At 37.5% G+C, this 20,240-nt stretch overlaps 1 protein-coding gene across 1 annotated transcript; it reads right to left on the bottom strand.

Moving 5' to 3' along the window:
- Positions 1 to 217: 217 nt before the first annotated feature.
- TDO2 (tryptophan 2,3-dioxygenase) lies at positions 218 to 12,464 on the bottom strand. Its single transcript, XM_014944900.1, has 12 exons — positions 12,308 to 12,464; positions 11,852 to 11,951; positions 10,630 to 10,720; positions 9,692 to 9,762; positions 7,884 to 8,011; positions 6,072 to 6,258; positions 4,344 to 4,451; positions 3,258 to 3,369; positions 3,080 to 3,137; positions 2,486 to 2,565; positions 1,788 to 1,878; positions 218 to 602 (listed from the first exon to the last, which is right to left on the bottom strand). The coding sequence occupies exons 1-12, from the start codon at positions 12,340 to 12,342 to the stop codon at positions 449 to 451; spliced, it is 1,215 nt and encodes a 404-aa protein (XP_014800386.1). The 5' UTR covers positions 12,343 to 12,464; the 3' UTR covers positions 218 to 448.
- Positions 12,465 to 20,240: the final 7,776 nt, after the last annotated feature.

The raw sequence follows: 20,240 nt of genomic DNA on the forward strand, positions 1-20,240 counted from the left end.
GAAATTCCAGTAACGCTCAGAAACTAATATCCTTCTGAAGGTGATGAGACTAATTATATCCTCAGCCAGAAGTAAATTAATAACAGCCAGTAGGCAAAGAAAAAAATATAAAAATATGTACAAATAAGACATGATCATGATAATTCTGTATAATTTGCTCCCTGTCTCTAGATGTAGGTTTTAAGAAGCCGACTAAGAGTTAAATTGGTCATTGAGCTGAATTGGGGAATCATTTTAGTCTTAATATAGAGAACTCAATACAGATTATTTTATCTATGAACAATTAAGTTTCTTCTATAAGCCTATGGAACTATTCACATAGCTGTCATACATAAATACATATTTACACACCCACCCCGTGTGAGAATAGCTGTTCTATTTGAGGCATAGCACCACTCAGGGTGAAAGTTCCTGAAGTTCGTTACAGCAGCCAGTCTAGAAAGGCAGGCTAGTCGGAGTCGTCGCTGCTGAAATAGGAGCTATCACAGTATTCTGCCGTGTAAAGGAATTTATGAATGGTTGGGTTCATCTTTGGTATCCAGTGTCTTGGCACTAGAAATGTTGAAAGATTGAACAAATCCACAAACACCTTGTATCTGTCACTGAAAAAGACAATTGGAACAATCAATACGGCGATGTCAGCATAGAAGGCATAATTTCAAGATCCTCAGGAATCATTCCATCTTCCATTTATCTAATTTTATAAATGGAATTATTTTCTTAATTAAGGTTTCTGCACTAACCCTCCTCCTGAATCTTCCTAAAAATCTAATCCTAACTGTTTCTGAGGCATAGCAGATTAGACTTAAAGGAAACATGGTTGCTATAGTCCACATCTTCCTTCTGCAAATGCAAGGTATGTAGGCTGTGATCTCCAGACCTCTGCTCTTGTGGTAAGTATGAAATAGAATTTATCTAGGAAGAATGTTAACCTGAAATTAAAGAAGAGCAAGAAGGCTTGCTGAAAAAGACAGTGAACATTTAATCTTCAAATTCAATCTAGCTGTCTGCTTTCTGTGACGATGGCTGTGATGGGAATCGTTGCCCGCAGTCAGCAGCTACGTGCGGTTTCTCTTTGAAAACTGTCCTCAAAGGCAGTCATCTTAGAAGATGATACTTTAAATAGCCTTTTTTGACATAATGTTGGTCAGGACATAGTTGCAGCTAAAAGGCTTGAATTGTCCAACTAGCTGAATCCTCACATTTGGTGTAAAAAGAGTTCTACCCCTTCAGAGAGTTCCATGCTCAGGCTCCAGCCACCCCTTTTAAGATCCTTTGTTGCTTCATCCAATAGAAGGAAGTATGTTTCTACTTGCTGTCTGCACAGCTGGAGAGTATTAAGTGCTATCAGGTCTAAGAGTGTATTCAAGCCTATATTGATTTACCATAGGTCATATGAGGTCATGTTAAGGAATAAGAAACTGTCATCAGTCACACAGTAGACGGGACTCACTCCCAGCCCGTAGCACTCATTAACTTGGGCTGAATTCCACACAGACTAAGCAGTGCTGGATTCATATTATTGCTATTACAGTAACACCTACATCCCTTGGCTGAGAATTGCAAATGGCACTTTGCATGAGTGACCGAAAGGAGTTCTTTTCACCTCAAAAGACTTAAAATGTATGTATGTCAACCTGATAAGTAAATGTACAACAGCCAGGAGGAAATGCTGGAGACACAGCAGCCCTGTGGCCTCCAATGAACTGTCTGAAATGGGTCTCCTGGCATCAGAGTATGCACAAACTGCATTATTGGAGGAAATGAGGGAAACGCATTATTGGTACCTGACTGTTGAGCGCAAATACTGGTAGCCTGATGAGCCCCCGGTGCCAGCCTTGCTGCCAATCATCCTGTGCACCATGCAGACGTGGTTATCTAAGGAACACAACAGAAGGACACGGTATATGTTCAGTGTCAAGATATAACCAAAGGGCCACATCAAGGCGCACCGCTGAAATACAGCAGATCCTCCAGAGATCTTTACAGAGATACCAAACTACTTGGTCTCAGCAATGCAGGAGTTAATTATGCCAGTCTTCAATCAACTAATATAAAATTATTGTTAATACAGAATGAATACACTAATTATTATACATTATTATGCTCAGTTAATACAGAATGAATACATTTGTTTATGGATGTCTAGATAGGGAAGGAACAGAAAGAATGTTTGCATATGAAGAGTCATCATGATGATGTTTTGGCAGACATTGGAAAATATATACCTGTCCCTTAAAATTGTTCGCCTAACTTAAAGCGTGTTATAGAAGTGATAGCTAGACCTATGTATCTAATGATCACAGAAGCAGCAGTTCATCTTTCCTCTTAGCCCAAGTACACAAAAATAAAAAGTCATTCCTAATGTACGAACTCAGAAGCTCAGTTCTAAAACCCTGGGTATAACTTGTCTCAAAGAGGGTGAAACAGAACAGTTTACTTGCATCTAAAAGAGGGAGCGTCACCATCAAAAAGTGAAACTTACATCTCCATTTGGTCATGAGCACATCCAGATCCATAAGGGAGGTAAGAAGCTGAAAGGGAACCTGAAAACGAGGCTCCTCCCTTGGAAAATGAAAGAAAAGACAGTGAGACCACTTATGATACGCTATATTTTTCAAAGTATCGCTTCACCAGTGCGTAACAGTGACCTAAGGTACATTTTTCCTAAATTGGTTTTGAAATGTCAATGTTCTAAGAAACGCTTCTGCCATGTAAGTCTCGATCTGTGCCTTTTCCCTCATACTTGGAAAAATAAATCATTCTAGGACACTTGGTAGAACAGTTTGAACAAGGCATTTGCTAGTTTCAATCTGAGGAGCGGTTTCTGGTCAGACGTAAAGCAGCTGCCCAGAGAAACCGTGTAACCTCCACTCACAAAGATATGCAAAACTCAACTGGACCCAGCCCTGAGCAGCCTGATCTGACCTTCAAGTTGGATCTGAGCTGGGTTTTCGTGGAGGGTTGGACTGGATTACTTTCCAAGGCTCATTCCAACCTAAATAAACCTGTGCTGCTGTCCTTAACCATCACCCCTCCTCCTGCCAGGAAGCATTAAAGATACATCTTCTAACATTACCTGTAGAAGTAGATCATTAAGGCACCCTTCAGTGCTTTATAAGACAGTCGTCTTTCTCCTGCAAAATACAAGTCTCCTTAGTTACTGAGTCTCCTGCAATTTTAATGCTATTATGTGATTACATGTATCATGTATAAAAAATAGGAAGTGCGTATTGGCATACATTAATACAACCTACCTTTACTAAGCAGATGTTCATGGCGTTTTTCATCAAATAAGGAAAGTAATACGTCTTTTTGCTTTTGGAATTCAGATAATAAGTCATCTTTTTCTTCTGATTCTGGTTTGGCCTTTAATATTTAAAAAAAAAAAAAAAAGTTTTAGAATTCAATAAGGAAAATTAAGCTCTTGAATTACCCATGATGTAAATTCTATTTTCATCATAAGGACTTTTTAAATTTACATCTCAAATGTAAGAACTGTATTTTCAAACAAAATAGATGAGTCACTGAGTCACTGTCCTTTAAAAAACACAATTGCCACAAAATGTAAATTAAATTGCTGTCAACAAAATTCAGATGAATGAGTCTTCAAACAAACTGGCAGCTTATCACTTTTCTTTAGGTCTAGAGGCCTTAAAAACACTTAATCTTGGTTTGAAGTCTGATTATTTTATTATTTTTTTCAAGGCAAAAAGAGGACATTCTTGCTCAGTTACGAGTAAGGAAATTGTAAATAAAAAAGTCTAGATAAATTAGAAAGTTGTAATCTGATATTCTCAGGAAGTTGATTAATTCTTATGTTATGGTGTTTTTTCCATTAGAAATGGAAAAAGCTACAAGTCTTACAATATTTGAGGATTTTCTTGTCCTTATTTGCCAGTGTAATTCAAATGATCACACAGCAGGAAATCGCCACATGCTGTTAAATAAAAATGGGCTGTTTATAGTGACACTCTGTACTCATAGCTCATGGACCCAGACGTGTGGAGTTTTACTCTGAACTGTAAATGCCAGTACTAACTAAAGATGAAGTTGTAGTTTTGGTAAAATCAATTTCAGCCCTTCCATTGATACAATCCCTTTCCTTTTGCAATCAAAATAATCCATGTATCACATGTTTTAAACCATTTTAGATGTTAAATTACACTTATTCAGATTTCCTGGAAAAATTTCCAATTTTTTCTGCTTCCTGCAGAGAGAGGCTGCTAAAGAATAAGTGAAGTCAGTGAGAAACTGTGAGAAGGCCAAAAGTCAAATTTATGTCAGGCTGTCATTTTGCCAGGTGTCTTTGCTTATAGGTAGATCAAAAGCACATTATATACCTGCACCAGGGCAAATTCCTCTTCTAGACCTTTTGAAACATTCACTTCAAATTGTCCCCAGAAATCAAATCCTTCTGCGTCGAGTCCTGGAGTTCTTTCCAGCCATGCCTTTAATAATAACAATAATGTGTTCCAACATTAACAACACAAGGGCATTACCCCAGAATTACAAGTTCTAGCAACATAAATTTTACTGCTAGGGTTGTTCTGGTTTAATATCCCATAGAGGTGCTTATAGCTGGAGTAAGCATGTCCATGCAGATGATTTATACCTGCGTAATGGTGCTGTGCAAACACACCTACAGGCCCCAGGTTAAATGACCAGTGCTGGAAAACAAAAGCTGTCTGATTCTAAGAGTAGCTTTAAAACCAACTCCCTTGTAGATACAGGAAAACAATCTTATTAGACATTTATAGGATAATTGTAAAGATAAATCTCAGAAGGAAGATATAGAATCATCTCTACAACCCGTTTTTATCATGCTAGACAGGCTGAATAGCAATTAAGCAGTCTGTGATTAATTTTCATCACAACATGTGATGATACAAGACACAAATTTACTTGTCATTTAGCAAAGCTTTCCCTTTGGTTTCCTTTTAATAATAGGAATGAAATTAAGGGCGGAGGTGGGGGGGAAGATTAGGAGTCTTTACGGTCAAACTGCCTTTAGAGTTCACTTAATTTAGCTCCTCATCTGAAATTTCTTATATTCTGTATCAGGTGTCACTAGACACATGGATACAGCTAATAAGAGTGGATGCTTTTACTGAGGTTTATACTGCATTATTCTTTAGAAAGTTATCTTAATTTTCTGTATGAAAATGACAAGGCAGCTAGAGAAATTACTGAGAGTCATTCGTAACTTTAAGAAAAAGTCATTTAATCAAGGTAAGTGATAATGAAACATTTGTTAAACATCTTTTCTCCTTTCCATTTTGAGTTGTCATTTTTCATTTTCTTTTTTTAACCTCTCTAGTAGCCATCAGTAACAGTAGAAATATTTTTGAAGTTCTTTTCTAAAAAGGGTTTATGGTCATGAAAAACGATTTGAATGAAACAGAACATTTATATTCTGAGCTCATATTTTCACAATGCAATTTCCTAGTTTAACAGTCAGACTTGTCAGACAAGAGGAAATGCTCTGAAAAATCAGTTGGTTTACTAATGACTAAGTCCCTCTCATGCAAAATTTGGTAAGAATCCAAAACATAACTGACTGCTAAATTGCCAGCATGCTTGCTTCTCTCAAGGAAGAAGAATTTGTCACTGACACCAATGAAGGACATTCTAGGAGACGGGAAAAGAAAGCAAGGTGCAAGACAGCCATTGTTGGTTGTCATTTTTCATTTTCTTTTTTTTAAGCTCTCTAGTAGCCATCAGTAACAGTGGAAATATTTTTGAAGTTCTTTTCTAAAAAGGGTTTATGGTCATGAAAAACGATTTGAATGAAACAGAACATTTATATTCTGAGCTCATATTTTCACAATGCAATTTCCTAGTTTAACAGTCAGACTTGTCAGACAAGAGGAAATGCTCTGAAAAATCAGTTGGTTTACTAATGACTAAGTCCCTCTCATGCAAAATTTGGTAAGAATCCAAAACATAACTGACTGCTAAATTGCCAGCATGCTTGCTTCTCTCAAGGAAGAAGAATTTGTCACTGACACCAATGAAGGACATTCTAGGAGACGGGAAAACAAAGCAAGGTGCAAGACAGCCATTGTTACCTCCACCAGTTGCAGTAGCGTTGGTTCTTGCTCTGATTTAAGCAGTAGTTCATAATCCTGTCCCTTGAAGTTATCACGATAATGCCTTCTGTTATAGGGGACTCTCAGACTTTGGGGAACACCAATTTTGTTCTCTAGCAAGCGAAACTGCAGGCTCTGAAAACCTGAGGCTGGACTTAGGTAGTATCTTTGGGAAGAGAAGAAAAGATACACAAATATGGGATATTATTTTACAATGACAGGGTTCTCCAGTTCTCAACAAAATAATAAAAAAATACATATTTCACATTTGGAGAATAGCAAATAGATATATGCACATTTTTTATGATTGCAATTAAGAAAAAAAGCCGAGCGGTTTTAATGCAGCTAGAATGGATGTATAACGTACTCTAATTTTCTAGCTATATAGTGTTGGTGCATACACATATAGGCATAATTATGTTTATGCTGTGTTTTAAAATGGTAGCTTTGTGTATGTGATGTACAGCAGAAAACATGTCCTTTCCAGACAGAATAAGCAGCTTCACCCCAAACAGCTATTACAAAAATTTCCCCTTTGTTAAAGTGAAAATGAATGCATTTTAAATAGGATTGTTATACAGAATAATTGCTATGCATACAATAGAACAATGTTTAGAAAAACATTTAGTGGGTTTCATTGGAGGGATTCATTAATGGGATTCTTTCAGAGCTAAATAGTGTGACCATGCTGAAAAAAATAATTTAATAAAAGTAATCTAAAATCCCGCATTGCTGTATAATTGTAATGGTCTTTGATTTGCAAGTGTAAGATTTGGCAGAAACAGATAATTGATTTGATCTTACATTTACTTATCAAATGACAGTATGCTGTTGAAAAGCAGAAGCAAGAATGCACCAAGACAGAGGATTAAGCCTTGGATTTGCCCTGCTGCTGTGTAATGCTAGACGATGCAGATGTTTCAGACTTCCTAAAGAAGTAAAATCGTAGTTTCATGCGCTTTTTAGTTAGGGAATATTAAAAGATAGAAATGAAAGGGTACTAAAACAATGCAGAAGTGGATGGGATGCTGGGCGGCACTGAGGTCACAAATCAGATAGGTCAGGGACACAATCAGAACAAGAACAGGAAGGCAGGCAGTGGATGAAGCTCTCACACACGGTAGTGTAGTAGAAGGTCATGGCTGAAGTGAGGGAAGAGATAGAAATGCCATGGGAGAGGTGAGGCAAGCCAAGGCATCCCAAAGAAAGCCTGGGCAGAAGAGCTACCAACTACCATCCCAGCAATACATTGTGGAGCTACTGGAGAGCAGCAGTTACTGGGGAGAAAGAAGAAGAGTCAGCAATGCTTCCTTCATCCACTTGAACCCTGCAGACCCACTGAAAACATGATGCGAGGAAACACTGTGCAAACCAAGAGAACTGAAATACCTATTCGATAATCTAGGGAGAGTGCACTTCTCTCACTCAAGCGCTTCTATCATTTTCCATAGAACATGGCTGCAACTGCACAGAGGTAAGTTTCAAGTAAATTGTTCATGGAACCATGAGCTATTTCTATTGTTTCAACTTTTTACTCTGAAACTGTTCGCCAGCACCAGTAATAAACATCAACAATTCACTTGTACCATTGCAGAGCATGCTAGACTCACACTCAATCTCAACTTCTTAATTGACCCTTGCACTCTAGGGTTACTGTTGTCTCTCTAAGGTGGGCTCTCAGCTTGCTGAATGGTGCATGTACTACAAGCTGCCAGGGCACATGCAAAACTCACAATCAGTTCTAAGGATGGGAATTATCAGTTCATGGATTGCTGTGGAGGAATACAATACCTGAAATCAAAGAAGTCCAATGCAGTCATAGTTTCTAGAACTGAGAACTGTTCCACAAGTAGTTTCAGAATCATTGAAATTCTGTTCATTCGAGTAATAACCTTCAGCATGTTCCTCTCATCTCTCACCTGTAGAAAAAATAAAGACCATAAGCAGACAGAATTGTGTTATGTTTATACTCTACCTATTTACTTCAGGACTTTTCACTGTTGTACGTCACTATAGTTCCCAAGTCCTTTCCATGTGAAACCCATAGCAGCAGAATCTCATATCAAAGAGAGACCCCTGTTTTTAAGTGAAACTACAATCTTCAAAGATCAAAACCCGTTTTTCTCTGAATGATGATATATTGCAACTAGGCCAAATATATAGGATTCTTTTTTTCTTTTCTACATTTTTGACTGAAATAGAAGTCACCACAAGAAATTAAATTCTACACCAAAATAATTTATATCATGATCAGTTTCAATGATTACAATGCTATTTTCAATGATATTTGATATAATTTGATAATTATATCAAATTATATATTATATCAAATTATATATTATAATTTGATAATACTTTCTATTCAAATCACTTCTATAATCATTTCTACTACTGTGAAGGAAGAAGCCATAAAGCAGGTTGAGAAGCGGTATAATCTGAGAGGTATGTCAGGAGAGCACATCTAAGAAGATGTTCATCAGAGACGTGCATTTGCAAGCAGAGAAAAACAGAGAACACTACACCTGGTGGGAAATCAAAAATATTAAATGGAGAAATCAGAAGCTCTCTTCTGGCTAAGTTGAACACTTGCCTGCAGAGGATTCTGCTAAAATTCCTACTAGCTTCAATGGAATCAAGTTTCTCTCTAAGATGAGGGCACACAACCAGCAAATATCAAACTACAAAAATGAAAGATTATAACCATTTCCTTAATTGTTTTGCTTTCTACTTAACCTTAGCATTGGCATTTCAAATTCTGATTATCTGCAAAGTTTCAATTTTCGCAAAAATAAATAATGAAAAATTATTCTACTTAGGAATAACTTATTTTGATCTGTTATTTGATATAATGTTCAATTAAAAAGCCAACAACATAATGAAAGCAGAGGACAACAAAGAACATTTTCATTGGACATTATGATAAAAAAGGTCCTTCTTTCAGTCTGGTCTACCTTTAAATTTTCTTCACATACAAATGCTTATTATGTTATTCAAGGTATTTCTCACATTACGTGCAGTCAGCCTTTATTTTGTGGATGTAGTATCAGATTTTCCTTTGTTATCTGTTGTTATGAGATGTTTTTAGCTTTGGGAAAATGTTTAGTGATGTTCCAAATATTCCTATTATATTTGTAATTTTCAGAAATTGTACATGGTGATTTTGATTATTGCTTTTCTGTTGGATTTCATAATAGACAAATACCAAAAAGACTTTTCCTTTCATATAGCAGGTATTGGATGGAAGGATACAGTACGTAAACTCCAAAAAGTTGAACAAAAAAGTTCAGCAAGAGTGACTTTTCAGCATCAAAATATCTGTTAGCGCTCTGTTTTTCAGTTTTGCCTCTGAGCATGCTTTTTCTGCAAGTTAAGTTTCTGCAGTTATCAGTATCTGCATTTTTCCAGATGAAATGTATGTACTATCAGGATATAAGAGGCACTCAGCCAAATTTCGATGTTATGTTTGGGTTTTTTAATGCTGTTTTCAAAAAAATAGCACATGTTCCTTCAGTAAACCCAAATATCTCAGGCTGAAAGGCAGGAGGCAAGAGAAAGAGAGGGCTGCATTTTCCCAAAATTAAAAGCTGCTCTTAACTTACGTGGCCATTTTGAAAGATCTCCCGCACAGAGTCCATTTCCCACAGAATCTGCTTAAACCAAAGTTCATAAGCTACAACAAGAAAGGCATTGTTAGCATTAGCTTCAGCATTACTTCGTTTTTTCTTCATAGTACTGAAAAAGTAAAACTTACATTTTGATTTTAAATCAGTAGCCTACATTTGCACTGCTGGTGTATAAAAAGATGCTGATACACAAATGAATGACCTGTTCCAGTATGCTGTCATTTACCTATACTGTGACATGAAATAATCTAATGTTGAGAATGTTGTCGGGTTTTTTTAAAGCATGTCTTACCGTTATTTGATGTACAGAATGTTCACTATTATTTAAAGCATACCGTTATTTGATGTACAGAATGTTCACTACAAAAGTAGGAAAGAAAATCTAGATGTGACTCCCCAGAACTGCTTACAACCTATACATCAACTACAAGTTTACTACCAATAACAGGAAAATATCATCAGGCCAGTGCCTGCAAAACATGTGGATATTTACAGTTAGGGAGCACTGCATCACTATGTTGTCTTCTAGACAGACTCTGGGTAGTTAAAGCTTGACTGAAGTTTCAGAGAAGGCATAAGCCAACACACAAAATTTGGCTTCAATAAATCACATAGCAACGTGCCACTAAGACAGGGAATGTGCTTCACCACCTTAATTTCTCTAGAAACAGAACCATCAAAATCTTGGTTTGCCAAATCCAAAGGTTATACTTATGGCTTCATAAGCATAGCGTTGATTGCAGCCTTAAAATCAGATAGGGATATATACAAACATAAATGCAGATAAAAGACAGTGCAATTGCAGGGATTGTGTCTAAAATGACACACTTTTTGTATGGCTTGTTTGAGGACTTAATAATTCTCTGTGGCAAAAATGCTTGTCAACCACCCCTGAACTTCTCCCAGCCACTTACCTTGATGCGTCACAATGAAAAGATGTTCATCATGGATTTTGTTTCCTTTCTTCTCACTCTGAAGTTCTTGAGCATTCAATATTTTGTTCAGCTTAAAAATAAAGATAGGCCTGTTATTTAAAGTTCTCGATTCTGGCATTAGCAATGGTAGTCCTACTGTGTAGAGCTAATATGTAAGGAATATTTTTTTTAAAAAATGTACATATATAGGCCTTGTATTCCAGGCTGTATGAGAAGTTAGATTGAATGGTCTCAGGTGTAATTTTTACTTTTTAATTAAAAAAAAACCAGTCTTGCCTAAAATGAAAAGTTTAGATACCTCAAGTAATAAAGTCTGGAAAATCATTTTAAGGATATTTTCAATTCTAAAACTGAGAAAAAAAAATATCCAGCATGTTTTCCATATCTTAATCTATACTGTTGTGTTCCATAAAACCAAGTTCCTATATTAAAATTGTGTAATCATACAATAACATCTACACAAGAACTCTGATTTGAGTCTATACTAGTTATTTCATGTCTAGCATTACTAATTGTTTTACTGAGTCAAATTTACAATCTAATCACAGTTGTTTTAAAAGAAATCTTCGCAAGATTTCATGTAATTTGGCAACAAATCAGTCTTCTCTTCACGAGCACAGAGTAATTCTACTCACTTCAATTCATGCTGTCACCAAAAAAATATGTCTGGATTCTTTTATTACTTATGGCATTTTATTTTTACTTCTCTCTTAATTACTTCTAGTTGTTACAGGGTAGGTTTTTTTGGGTTTTTTTTTGTGACCCTCCTTAGTCAACACTCCACCCCCTAGATTTCCGCAATATATTTTTCCTGCCAAATATTCTGGGCTTTCACGCAATAATTTGGGGAAGTCGCACATGGCCTGCTGACATGGAGAAATCATCAAGCATTGACTGCCAGACCAAAGAAAGCCTTTTGTGGTGCACCACTTTATAGTTTAGGTTTACCAATATAAATCCCTCCCAAAATCTCCCAAATATCCAGCTTCCCAGCAGTTTCAGAAGCCATCCCACGGTCCACCTGCACCACCACAGTTGAGATGGGCATCTGTGCCTGTGAGTACATGTGGTGAGCTCAGGTAGATGAAGGGCTCTTGGAGTCCTTAGTGACTGGCTGACTGCTGGGAGAAGCGTCAATCACAGGTCCTCGCTCAAGTCTTAAGAGAGACCATGGCAGTAAACATGAAATCCTTAAACTTACTTGTAGGTAATCTCCATAGACAAGTCCACCTCTGCTGGCTTTATTTATCCCTTCTTGTGATTTATCATCTTTTTCATCTTCCAAAGAGAGCTTTCTAAACCTAAGAGGAAAATGAAGTGAACATGTAAGTTATTTAATTAAAGAGCTATGAATATACCTGCCTTTTTGCTAACAGGTGCATCTACAATTCAAATAATGCTTTGTTTGGAGAAAATGAACCACTAAAGCAGTCTTTTGAGAAAAACAGTACACTTGAAATACACCTTGTCACAGTAACAGCCAGTAGCATTGCATCTAGTTCATTAAATAAGAAGTGCTCAGACAAGTTAAATCTCATTTCCTTTAGTGATAGCTACAGCTGTCTATCTAATTTCTCTCTGAGCTTTCATATTTTATGTTAACATTCTAGCACTTGAACTAACGTTATGTAGAAAAACACAGGAATGAGGGACTCACACGTAGTTGTTCCCCGCGAAGGGGCACCCGCTCATGATTCCAGGATCCGAACGTACTGAGCTGCGTGGCCAGGGAATATACTCCGTTAGTGTTCCCAAAACTGCTGCAGTTGCCTTATATGTAACCTTATCTCACCGCCTGGGCCAACCCCCAAATTCTCTTCCTTAGCCCTCAGCCCATCCCCGCTATTCAATAATTACAGAAACCATCACAGCACAAAGGTCAATAAGTCCATGCGCTGTTGGCTCTCCAGGTTTTGGGTTGTTTTTTGTTCAATCAGTCAAAACAGGAATGGCTGACATACTTGCTTTGTTCTATGGCACACACCTTTTTTGCTTTTCACTGCAACGTTTCCACCAGCTGCTTTTTTGTGGACCAAGGCTGATGCAAAGGGTAAATCAATAAGAGGCCTGTATCTGAGAAAAAGGCCATATTTCACAAATGCAACAATTGTTAAAGTAGGTCTTTAAGTTTCAGCGCTTTGTATCAAGATAGCAACATACTTTAAGTTTTAAAAGTGAAACTTACGGAAAACGAAAGAGGAGGGGAAGGTAAAGAGAATGTATTTCTATGGCAGACTGAATAAAGCTTGTAAGAGATCTCAAGTAACACACATACTTTCAAGAAATGCGCACAGATTAAGTACACATTAAGTACACACATACACCTCATGCCATTTTTTTCCAGTGGGTTAATTCATGAAAATTTCCTAATTTTATTTCCTCACACAAAAGTTTCACTCTCATTTGTTGACAGATGTTACCCAACTCTGTTTAATCATCAGCTTAACATGTAACTAGTGTGCACTGCTTTCCTGCTTGCCAGCCTTTTCTGAAAAAAAAGTTAATATTCAGTTTTACTGCAAACAAAGCTACAGGGCCCCTATGACCCCAGAGCACTTTCTCTCTGCAAGACTTACACTGCTTACTGGCATCTGTGTGGTAGTTTCAGCTGTTCTAGTCACTTAAGAGTAGTCGGCTCATAAAAAAAGTCGTACGCAGTACCTGGGTGATGGGATGTGTACTCTTCTAAGCCAGATGTCAGATGTCAGTCTATACAAATATTAGTTTAAAAATAAGCTGAGCCGCAAGAAAAGTAGGACTCCACTGAGGCAACCCATTGGCAAGGTCAAGGTGTTCTTTCCTTCATGCTGTAAAACCTGACAGAGTAAAATAATTCTCTCATCACACACATCTATACATCTGCTTAGGATGCAGGCAAGTAGAGATGAAGGTGAAGAGTGGGGGCACATACATGTTGAAAACTGTGCTTTTCACCATTCCATTTGCACTCAAACAACTTGATTAAAAATGTATAATATAAACTCTCACATTCACAGATCTTAAAGACATGGAAAAGGAATGTTTACCTTGTCATTTCTAGACACCTTCACCTGAAACATCCAGATTGAGCCTCCACAGTGAAATCAAACTTTCTGTTGCCTTTTCTTATGGCACAAGCAAAGAGTGTGAACCTACTAAATATAGGGACAGTTGAAGAATATTGAACTCTTAACCTCACCAAAGAAGTTACTGTCTGTTTTCTTGTGCACTTTTATTTTCTTCTGTGGCACACAGAGAATAATAAACTTCCAGAGCAATGGTCTCTGTCGTTCAGCCTTTGTATTGTCTACCCAGTAGGCAAAGGACTTTGAAGTCTCAAAGCCCTTTTAAACTATGCTTAACAAAACATTAACTACCCATTTAGGAAGTAATACTACCTGTAATTGGTTCAGCATTGCCAAATTCTCTCAAAATTTGAAGATACTATACAATTTCCCGTTCTGATTCTGCAACAGACAAGCTTCAGTCAAATAAATCATCCAGTCTACAACAATTTAGAAAGCTATTTCCAGCATTTCCAACACATTCAAACCCTCTGTTTAGGGACCTCATAGCTGATTGGTCCCAAAGCATCTCCATCCCAAAAAACACCAGCTTAGCAACACTTGTGAAACTTGACAATCCAACTAGAACACATCGCTCTTGTTTGATGACCATGTTCACTTTCTCCTGTTAAATTCTCTTGCACTGCTGCATTTAGAAAGCTTGGTTACACCCAGGACTCTACTGCTGAGAGCACATTCCCAAGGGTCTCCAATTCCTTTATCACCAATATCTGCCTTTCCATCAGTGCCTCTTGTATTTCACTAGCCTTATGACATACATGAGAGGATTCAAAAATATAATTCTCCAAATCATCAGAAAATGGCAAAGACGTTGAAAAAAAAAACAACCCACAAATATTTTGTTTCAAGCTCACAAGTGGGCAGCAAACACATTCCTCTAGCCATGTTTGTACAACATTACACTTTGATTTAAAATAAGAAACAAAAGTATCTTTTGTAGTGCTGTCAATACATGAAACACTTTTCAAAATATTCACTCAGAAGGTCCTAGAAAAACCCCAATGATTTAACAATGCAAAAAAAAGAGATGGTAAGCTCAAGTTCTGCATTTTTATGAGAAGCAAAAAACAAATGTGAGTTTAGGAAAAAAAGAATACATTGTAAATTTGTTTTAAAATGTTGGAAGTGGCCTCATGTTAAATTCTTGAGCAAAAGCCTTATCTCTCCCCTGCCCTGCCTCAAAAACAAGCAAAAAAAATGACACCCCTGTATTCATGTCTTACAGAGAGAAGCAAAAACAAGCAAAAAAATACAGGAAAGCTTTGTAGATTGACCATTTCCTGAAAAGCTGGGTAATATGGATAATATTATCCTTGCACCCATTCTTTTAAGGAAATTTAATCTCATGCTAGCTGAGTTCTGCTCCCTATTCAACTACAACAGACCTCAAACTGTCCAAGATCATTGGAAAAGATAAATTAATGAGGACTTGAAACCCCCAAAATAAACCCATAGACAATCATTCATCTTACTGCCTACCTTTGTGTGATTTCAGTAAGGCTTAACAAGCGTGTAATGACTTTGGTACTAAAAAAAATTTTTAAAAAGTGACTTGTACTACCTGGTTATGAAATTGTCTGTTGGCAGTGTAGGTGATAGCACAGACTTAAAGAGCCCTTAGGTTTGGTTCAACTCAGAGCCATCACCTCTGGTTTGGCTGCAGACACCCTTAGAAATAAATGTGCTTCTGCCATGCTTCTCAAATTTGGTGCTCATCGTAGGGACCTGATTTTCCTTTGAGTGGCTTGAATGGCTTTTATGTCCTGAAAAAAGATTTTACAGCTACTTTGCCATCTCTTTATACTAGCATAATCATAAATGAGCCTTGATGAAAAAGCTCTTCCATGTGAATATATCTGAAAGCAAAACATAACCTTAATTTTAGTTGATGGTATTACTTTTTTTCTTAAAATGCACCATCATTTCCCTTTTTCATGCTGAATGCTCAGAACCACATAGGAGCAGATGTAACCACACACAGTTTGTTGTTTGTGCCGTAGACGGCTGAGCAAGGCTAAGAAAACCAACAGTTTGTGCATGCCCTTGAACTTTTATTTATTTATTTACTTTTAATGCTTGAAAATCAGACAGAGAGACTTCTGTTCATCCCAGAACCATATCAGAGGACTCTAACCTTCAGCAGAGTGAGAACATTCTGCTTTGTGACTGTGCCGAATACAAGGCAAACAACAGAAAAAAAAACATAGCTTTTGAGAACTGCACTTTGTGGCCTTCAAACAACCATGGTCTTCATGACCAAGCACAGGAATTGTTAGGCACCCTTCTTAATCCACCCTCATCCTGTTATATTGTTTACCTCTCCTTTCCCAGTTGTTGACATGGGGTGCTGGTCTAACTTTGCTCATCTTGGCTGCAACAAGGTTGCAGAGCAGAGACAAGCTGAACTTGGACAGAAAAAGTGATTTGTAAGGGCAACAAGGGGAGTGTCCTTCTAGCCTGGCCAAGTGGAGGTTTCCTGTAAGGCAGAGGTGGCCTGTAGCATATTTTGTAGATGTAGCTGGAGCCAAGAGTTTGCACGTTCTTATTGTGTGGGGCTCTCCATCTAAAACACCGGTCCGATGAGGACAGGTAAGTAAGGATGATCTCCTATGTAGTGTCAAGAATCCAACAAGAGTCTTCTCTCCTGCTGAATTAGAAATGACCTGGTCGCCCAAGCCAAATCTCAAGTTACCCTATATGAAATCACTTATGGAGAAGAAAAAATGAACACACAAATGGTTTGGAGAGTGTCACCTATTCTTCTGCTCAAACTTTCATTCCGATTACAAAATCACCACAGATCAATTTGTTTTTCCAATGTTCATTAACTTGAACAAAAAGCTTGGAGACCTTCTGGTTACAAACAAGTGACGCTCGAAGCTTCCCAACACTGTTATCCCAGAATTACAGACTAGGAGTTATTCAGCACAGATGGTTTCTACCTACATAACAGTGGCTGCAGTGAATTGGATAAAAGATCCAAGTAGGTCATGCCATCCAGAAGAGCTTCTAGGAGAAAGTAGAAGATATCTTGGGAAGAGCTATTAGAACAAAACAATCAAACATCAAAAAACAAAACAAGAAACAAACTCAAAAAAACAACCCCTAAAAAGCAAGCTTGCAGTGAGGTGATTTCCCCAGTGTCTCCATCTAACTTTCCAATGTTGATAGTCCAGGACCTCCTACGACACCTGTACCTTTGCATTTAATAACCCTTGTCTGTGAATCCACAGCCTGCAGCAATGAGTTTCATAACTGAAGCCTATATGATGTGAAAGAGCATTACCCTGTGCTAGTTTCAAACTTCTGCCAAGCAATCACGTAATTTTAATTTCCATTTGATACTAAGTCATGGCTTGTGAGGTTATGAAAAATAACTGTACTATACCATTATAGTACTATACCATTATGGTCCCAGTCACCCTTTTCTGCACTTGTGCAGATTCTTTTGTGACCTTTTCGAGATGAAACATTCAAAATGGGGGTTGGACTGTTCTCTTAAAGAGATCTTAGAGATCCCTTCCAACCCAGATGATTCTATGATTCTATAAAAGGCAAATATCTTTTTGATTTATGGATGTGAGGATAGTTATTTCCATAAAATTACAGTAACAAAAGATTTATCTCTTGGACAAAACTGCAGCTGTAATAGTGAAATGTGGCATGGCAGCTGCTGGTACATTTTGGTTTACAAGGTACAACTCGATTTGTGCAGGTGAAGCACCTAGGACCTTAAGCCAGAACCTCCTTGTGCTGCTTGCCATACAAACACTGAACAAAAATCACTTCCCCAGTCAATTTAATGGTATAACAAGAGACAGAGAAGAATCAATACACATAAAAGGAAGGTAAAGAGAAAAAGATAATTTTGGCTCCAAAACATGTCATCTGCTCAAATGAGTGTTTTGTTATTTTCAAAACTGGAATTGCTACTTAAGTAGCATTTGAAATTAACAGTCTGCTTTAAGGAAAATAAAATTTAGTGACTCAAGGCTAAAACAAACAAGTTTAAGCTTGATGCAATATTAATAATCCAATCAGATATTTGTATCTGGGGGAGGAACAGAGCTCAAGGTCTTGCAAACTACAAACAAAGAGAAGAGATAGTGCTGCAAGGATTTTATTTTTTTTTTTTTAATATTGTATTTGTTCTACTTCTTAAACACAAAGAACTGCGTTGTCACTTTTCAGCATACCTTTAACTCCCATTTACGTTTCCTGCGTACCAGCACAATCCCTCCCCTGCTGCCTATCATTTGTGGCTCAGCAGAATGCAGCAGAATATCTTTCACATTGGATGGTATCGGACACTGTTAATGCTGGTACCAAATCTCATGCTCCAAGACATGCTTAAAAAGGAACTCTTCTTAGATTACCACCAGTTCCTCCTACACCAGTATTTTCCAGCTGCACAGCACTTGTGCTGATTGTGCTTTCACTGGTTGTCTGCGAGCTGTACTCCGACAGTGAAGAAACCTGCTCTCTGAATTGTCCCAGATGGACAATTTGTCGTCCTCGTCCTGACTGATAATTATTTCCCAACTATGGAGAAAATGTTCTTTCACTGTTTTTGCCAAAAATCCTTGTATCAATATCAGCCAAAACTATAAACTCAGGAAAAACAACAAATCTTGACTACGTGCCACAGAGTTATCTCAAAGCCAACCTATCCTCTTTTAATGCCGTGCAGCCACACGTTGTAAGGTGCAATTCTTTAGTACAGGAAGGCTGTTGGTTTTCTTCTCCTAAACATCTGGACCCTGATTACCAGTCAGCTACAGCAAAATCAAAGTCTGGGGCCAGAAGCTACTCCTGTGCCTCCACATGGCTCAATTCGTGCTGCTGTTTAACCCCTGGCACAGCTGGCTACCAAGTGTGAAAGGCTGGTTCAGGACACATGCTGATAACAATTTGCTAATCTGATGCTATTCAATATTATCATTAATGGCTTGGATGACGGAATAGGTTGCACTCGTCTTAAATTGACAAACAAAAACAGCCTGGAAGGTATAATAGCATACTGGCAGATGGAGGCTAGAATTCAAAATTACCTTAATGCACTGAAGTAAATTATGTGCAGCTTCAGTGATGCAAAGGGTAGTTCTTTGAACTTCAGCTGTGATAACCAAACTAGCAAATACAAAATTCATTAGAAATTATCTGGATATTTCAGTAATTAGAAAATAACATGTTAAGCAACAAAAGGCAAAACTGAAAAGAGCAAATTTTCAACTGGAAATTTTCTACATGCAATGGAAAACCTCCTCTCCTTCCAGCATCAGAAAGGATTTGTCTTGTATTGTGTCCTGGGGACCACTCTTCAAGAAAGATGAAGACCACTTGGAAAGAGCTCAAAAGAGAATGGCAAGAACAACAAGTATTTGGTGTAAAAAATATAGCCCATTAAGAGAGATGAGAAGAATTATACTTGACCTGTGTAACTAACAGAAGACTGTGGGGAAAAACGATAAATACTTTTGCTTCAGAGGGCAGAACAATAAATACATTTCCATATACAGAGGGACAGGAAAAGGAGTAACCACTTTAAACTATGGCAAGATAAGACAGACATAAGAAAACAAAAAACAAAGACATTTCTAGTATCTGTAGAGCACTAGAAAACCTTAATGAGAGCTTGTAATTTCTCCAGGCACACTTGATTCTGCCTTGATGCCAAGAGACAGGCCAAATGAGTCCTCAGAGCCCCTTTTTCTGCAGTCCCCCTCTATTGCTGAATCCACTGGCATACTCGCTTTGAAAGAAAGAGCAAGACATGCTTGCATTTACAATTAATTACATACATTTTCCATATATCCTAGCATTTGTCATGAAATGGCAATGACAATGCACTGTTACAGTCCAGGTGGTGGTCACTTCCTTTTGTTCCTGCTCCATTTTTCCTTTGTTACTAATATTTTTGTGTGAATGGAGTATAAGTATTTGCAGTTGTCTATATTTGCAAATGTATTACTTGTTTTATCTTAAAAGGAGATAATGTTTGAAATGGTTCTACTGAAAAAAGAGCACTAGGCAAAACATTATAAGAAGCATTAATATCTATAAAGCACTTGCAGAAAGAACCTCAAACAATTAAACACTTCAGCAATTTCTGGGCGAAAGAATTGTCCAATGAAAGCTAGATATGCACCAAATGTATATCTCTCTGTTTCTGTGTGTACACATGTATTTTCTCTCAGAGGCTTGTAAGAATTTCTACAAGACATTCTGCTGCAACTAGGCTATAAGGAAATAACTTTATCAGAAACACATTAGCTATTTGTCTCAGCAAATAGCTATGTAGTTATGCTGGCTGCAGCATGATTTTTTTTACTTTAGCACTGAAAGACAAAAATTGAACAGCACTGAAGACTGATTTTAAATAACATTTCGAGTACAAAATTTACAATATGCATGAGTATAAAAAATGGGGACCACCTCTGTCATCGCTTGGTTTTCCTAAACTATACTGCATTAAGTATTAGGGAATGTGCTGTTTAGAAAACCAGATACACACTGTAAGGAGTG

Source organism: Calidris pugnax, unplaced genomic scaffold (assembly GCF_001431845.1).
Source record: "Calidris pugnax isolate Ruff unplaced genomic scaffold, ASM143184v1 scaffold15, whole genome shotgun sequence".
Classification (NCBI taxonomy): Eukaryota; Metazoa; Chordata; class Aves; order Charadriiformes; family Scolopacidae; genus Calidris; species Calidris pugnax.

What these genes read in the sequence shown, in the direction of transcription:
- TDO2 (XM_014944900.1), bottom strand. Translation starts at nt 12,342, where the DNA reads ATGAGCGGGTGCCCCTTCGCGGGGAACAACTACGT. An exon ending in TTCGCGGGGAACAACTACGT is followed by an intron (nt 11,952 to 12,307) that starts GTGAGTCCCTCA and finishes TTTTCCTCTTAG; the next exon opens with GTTTAGAAAGCTCTCTTTGG. An exon ending in CGCTACTGCAACTGGTGGAG is followed by an intron (nt 4,452 to 6,071) that starts GTAACAATGGCT and finishes TTATTATTAAAG; the next exon opens with GCATGGCTGGAAAGAACTCC.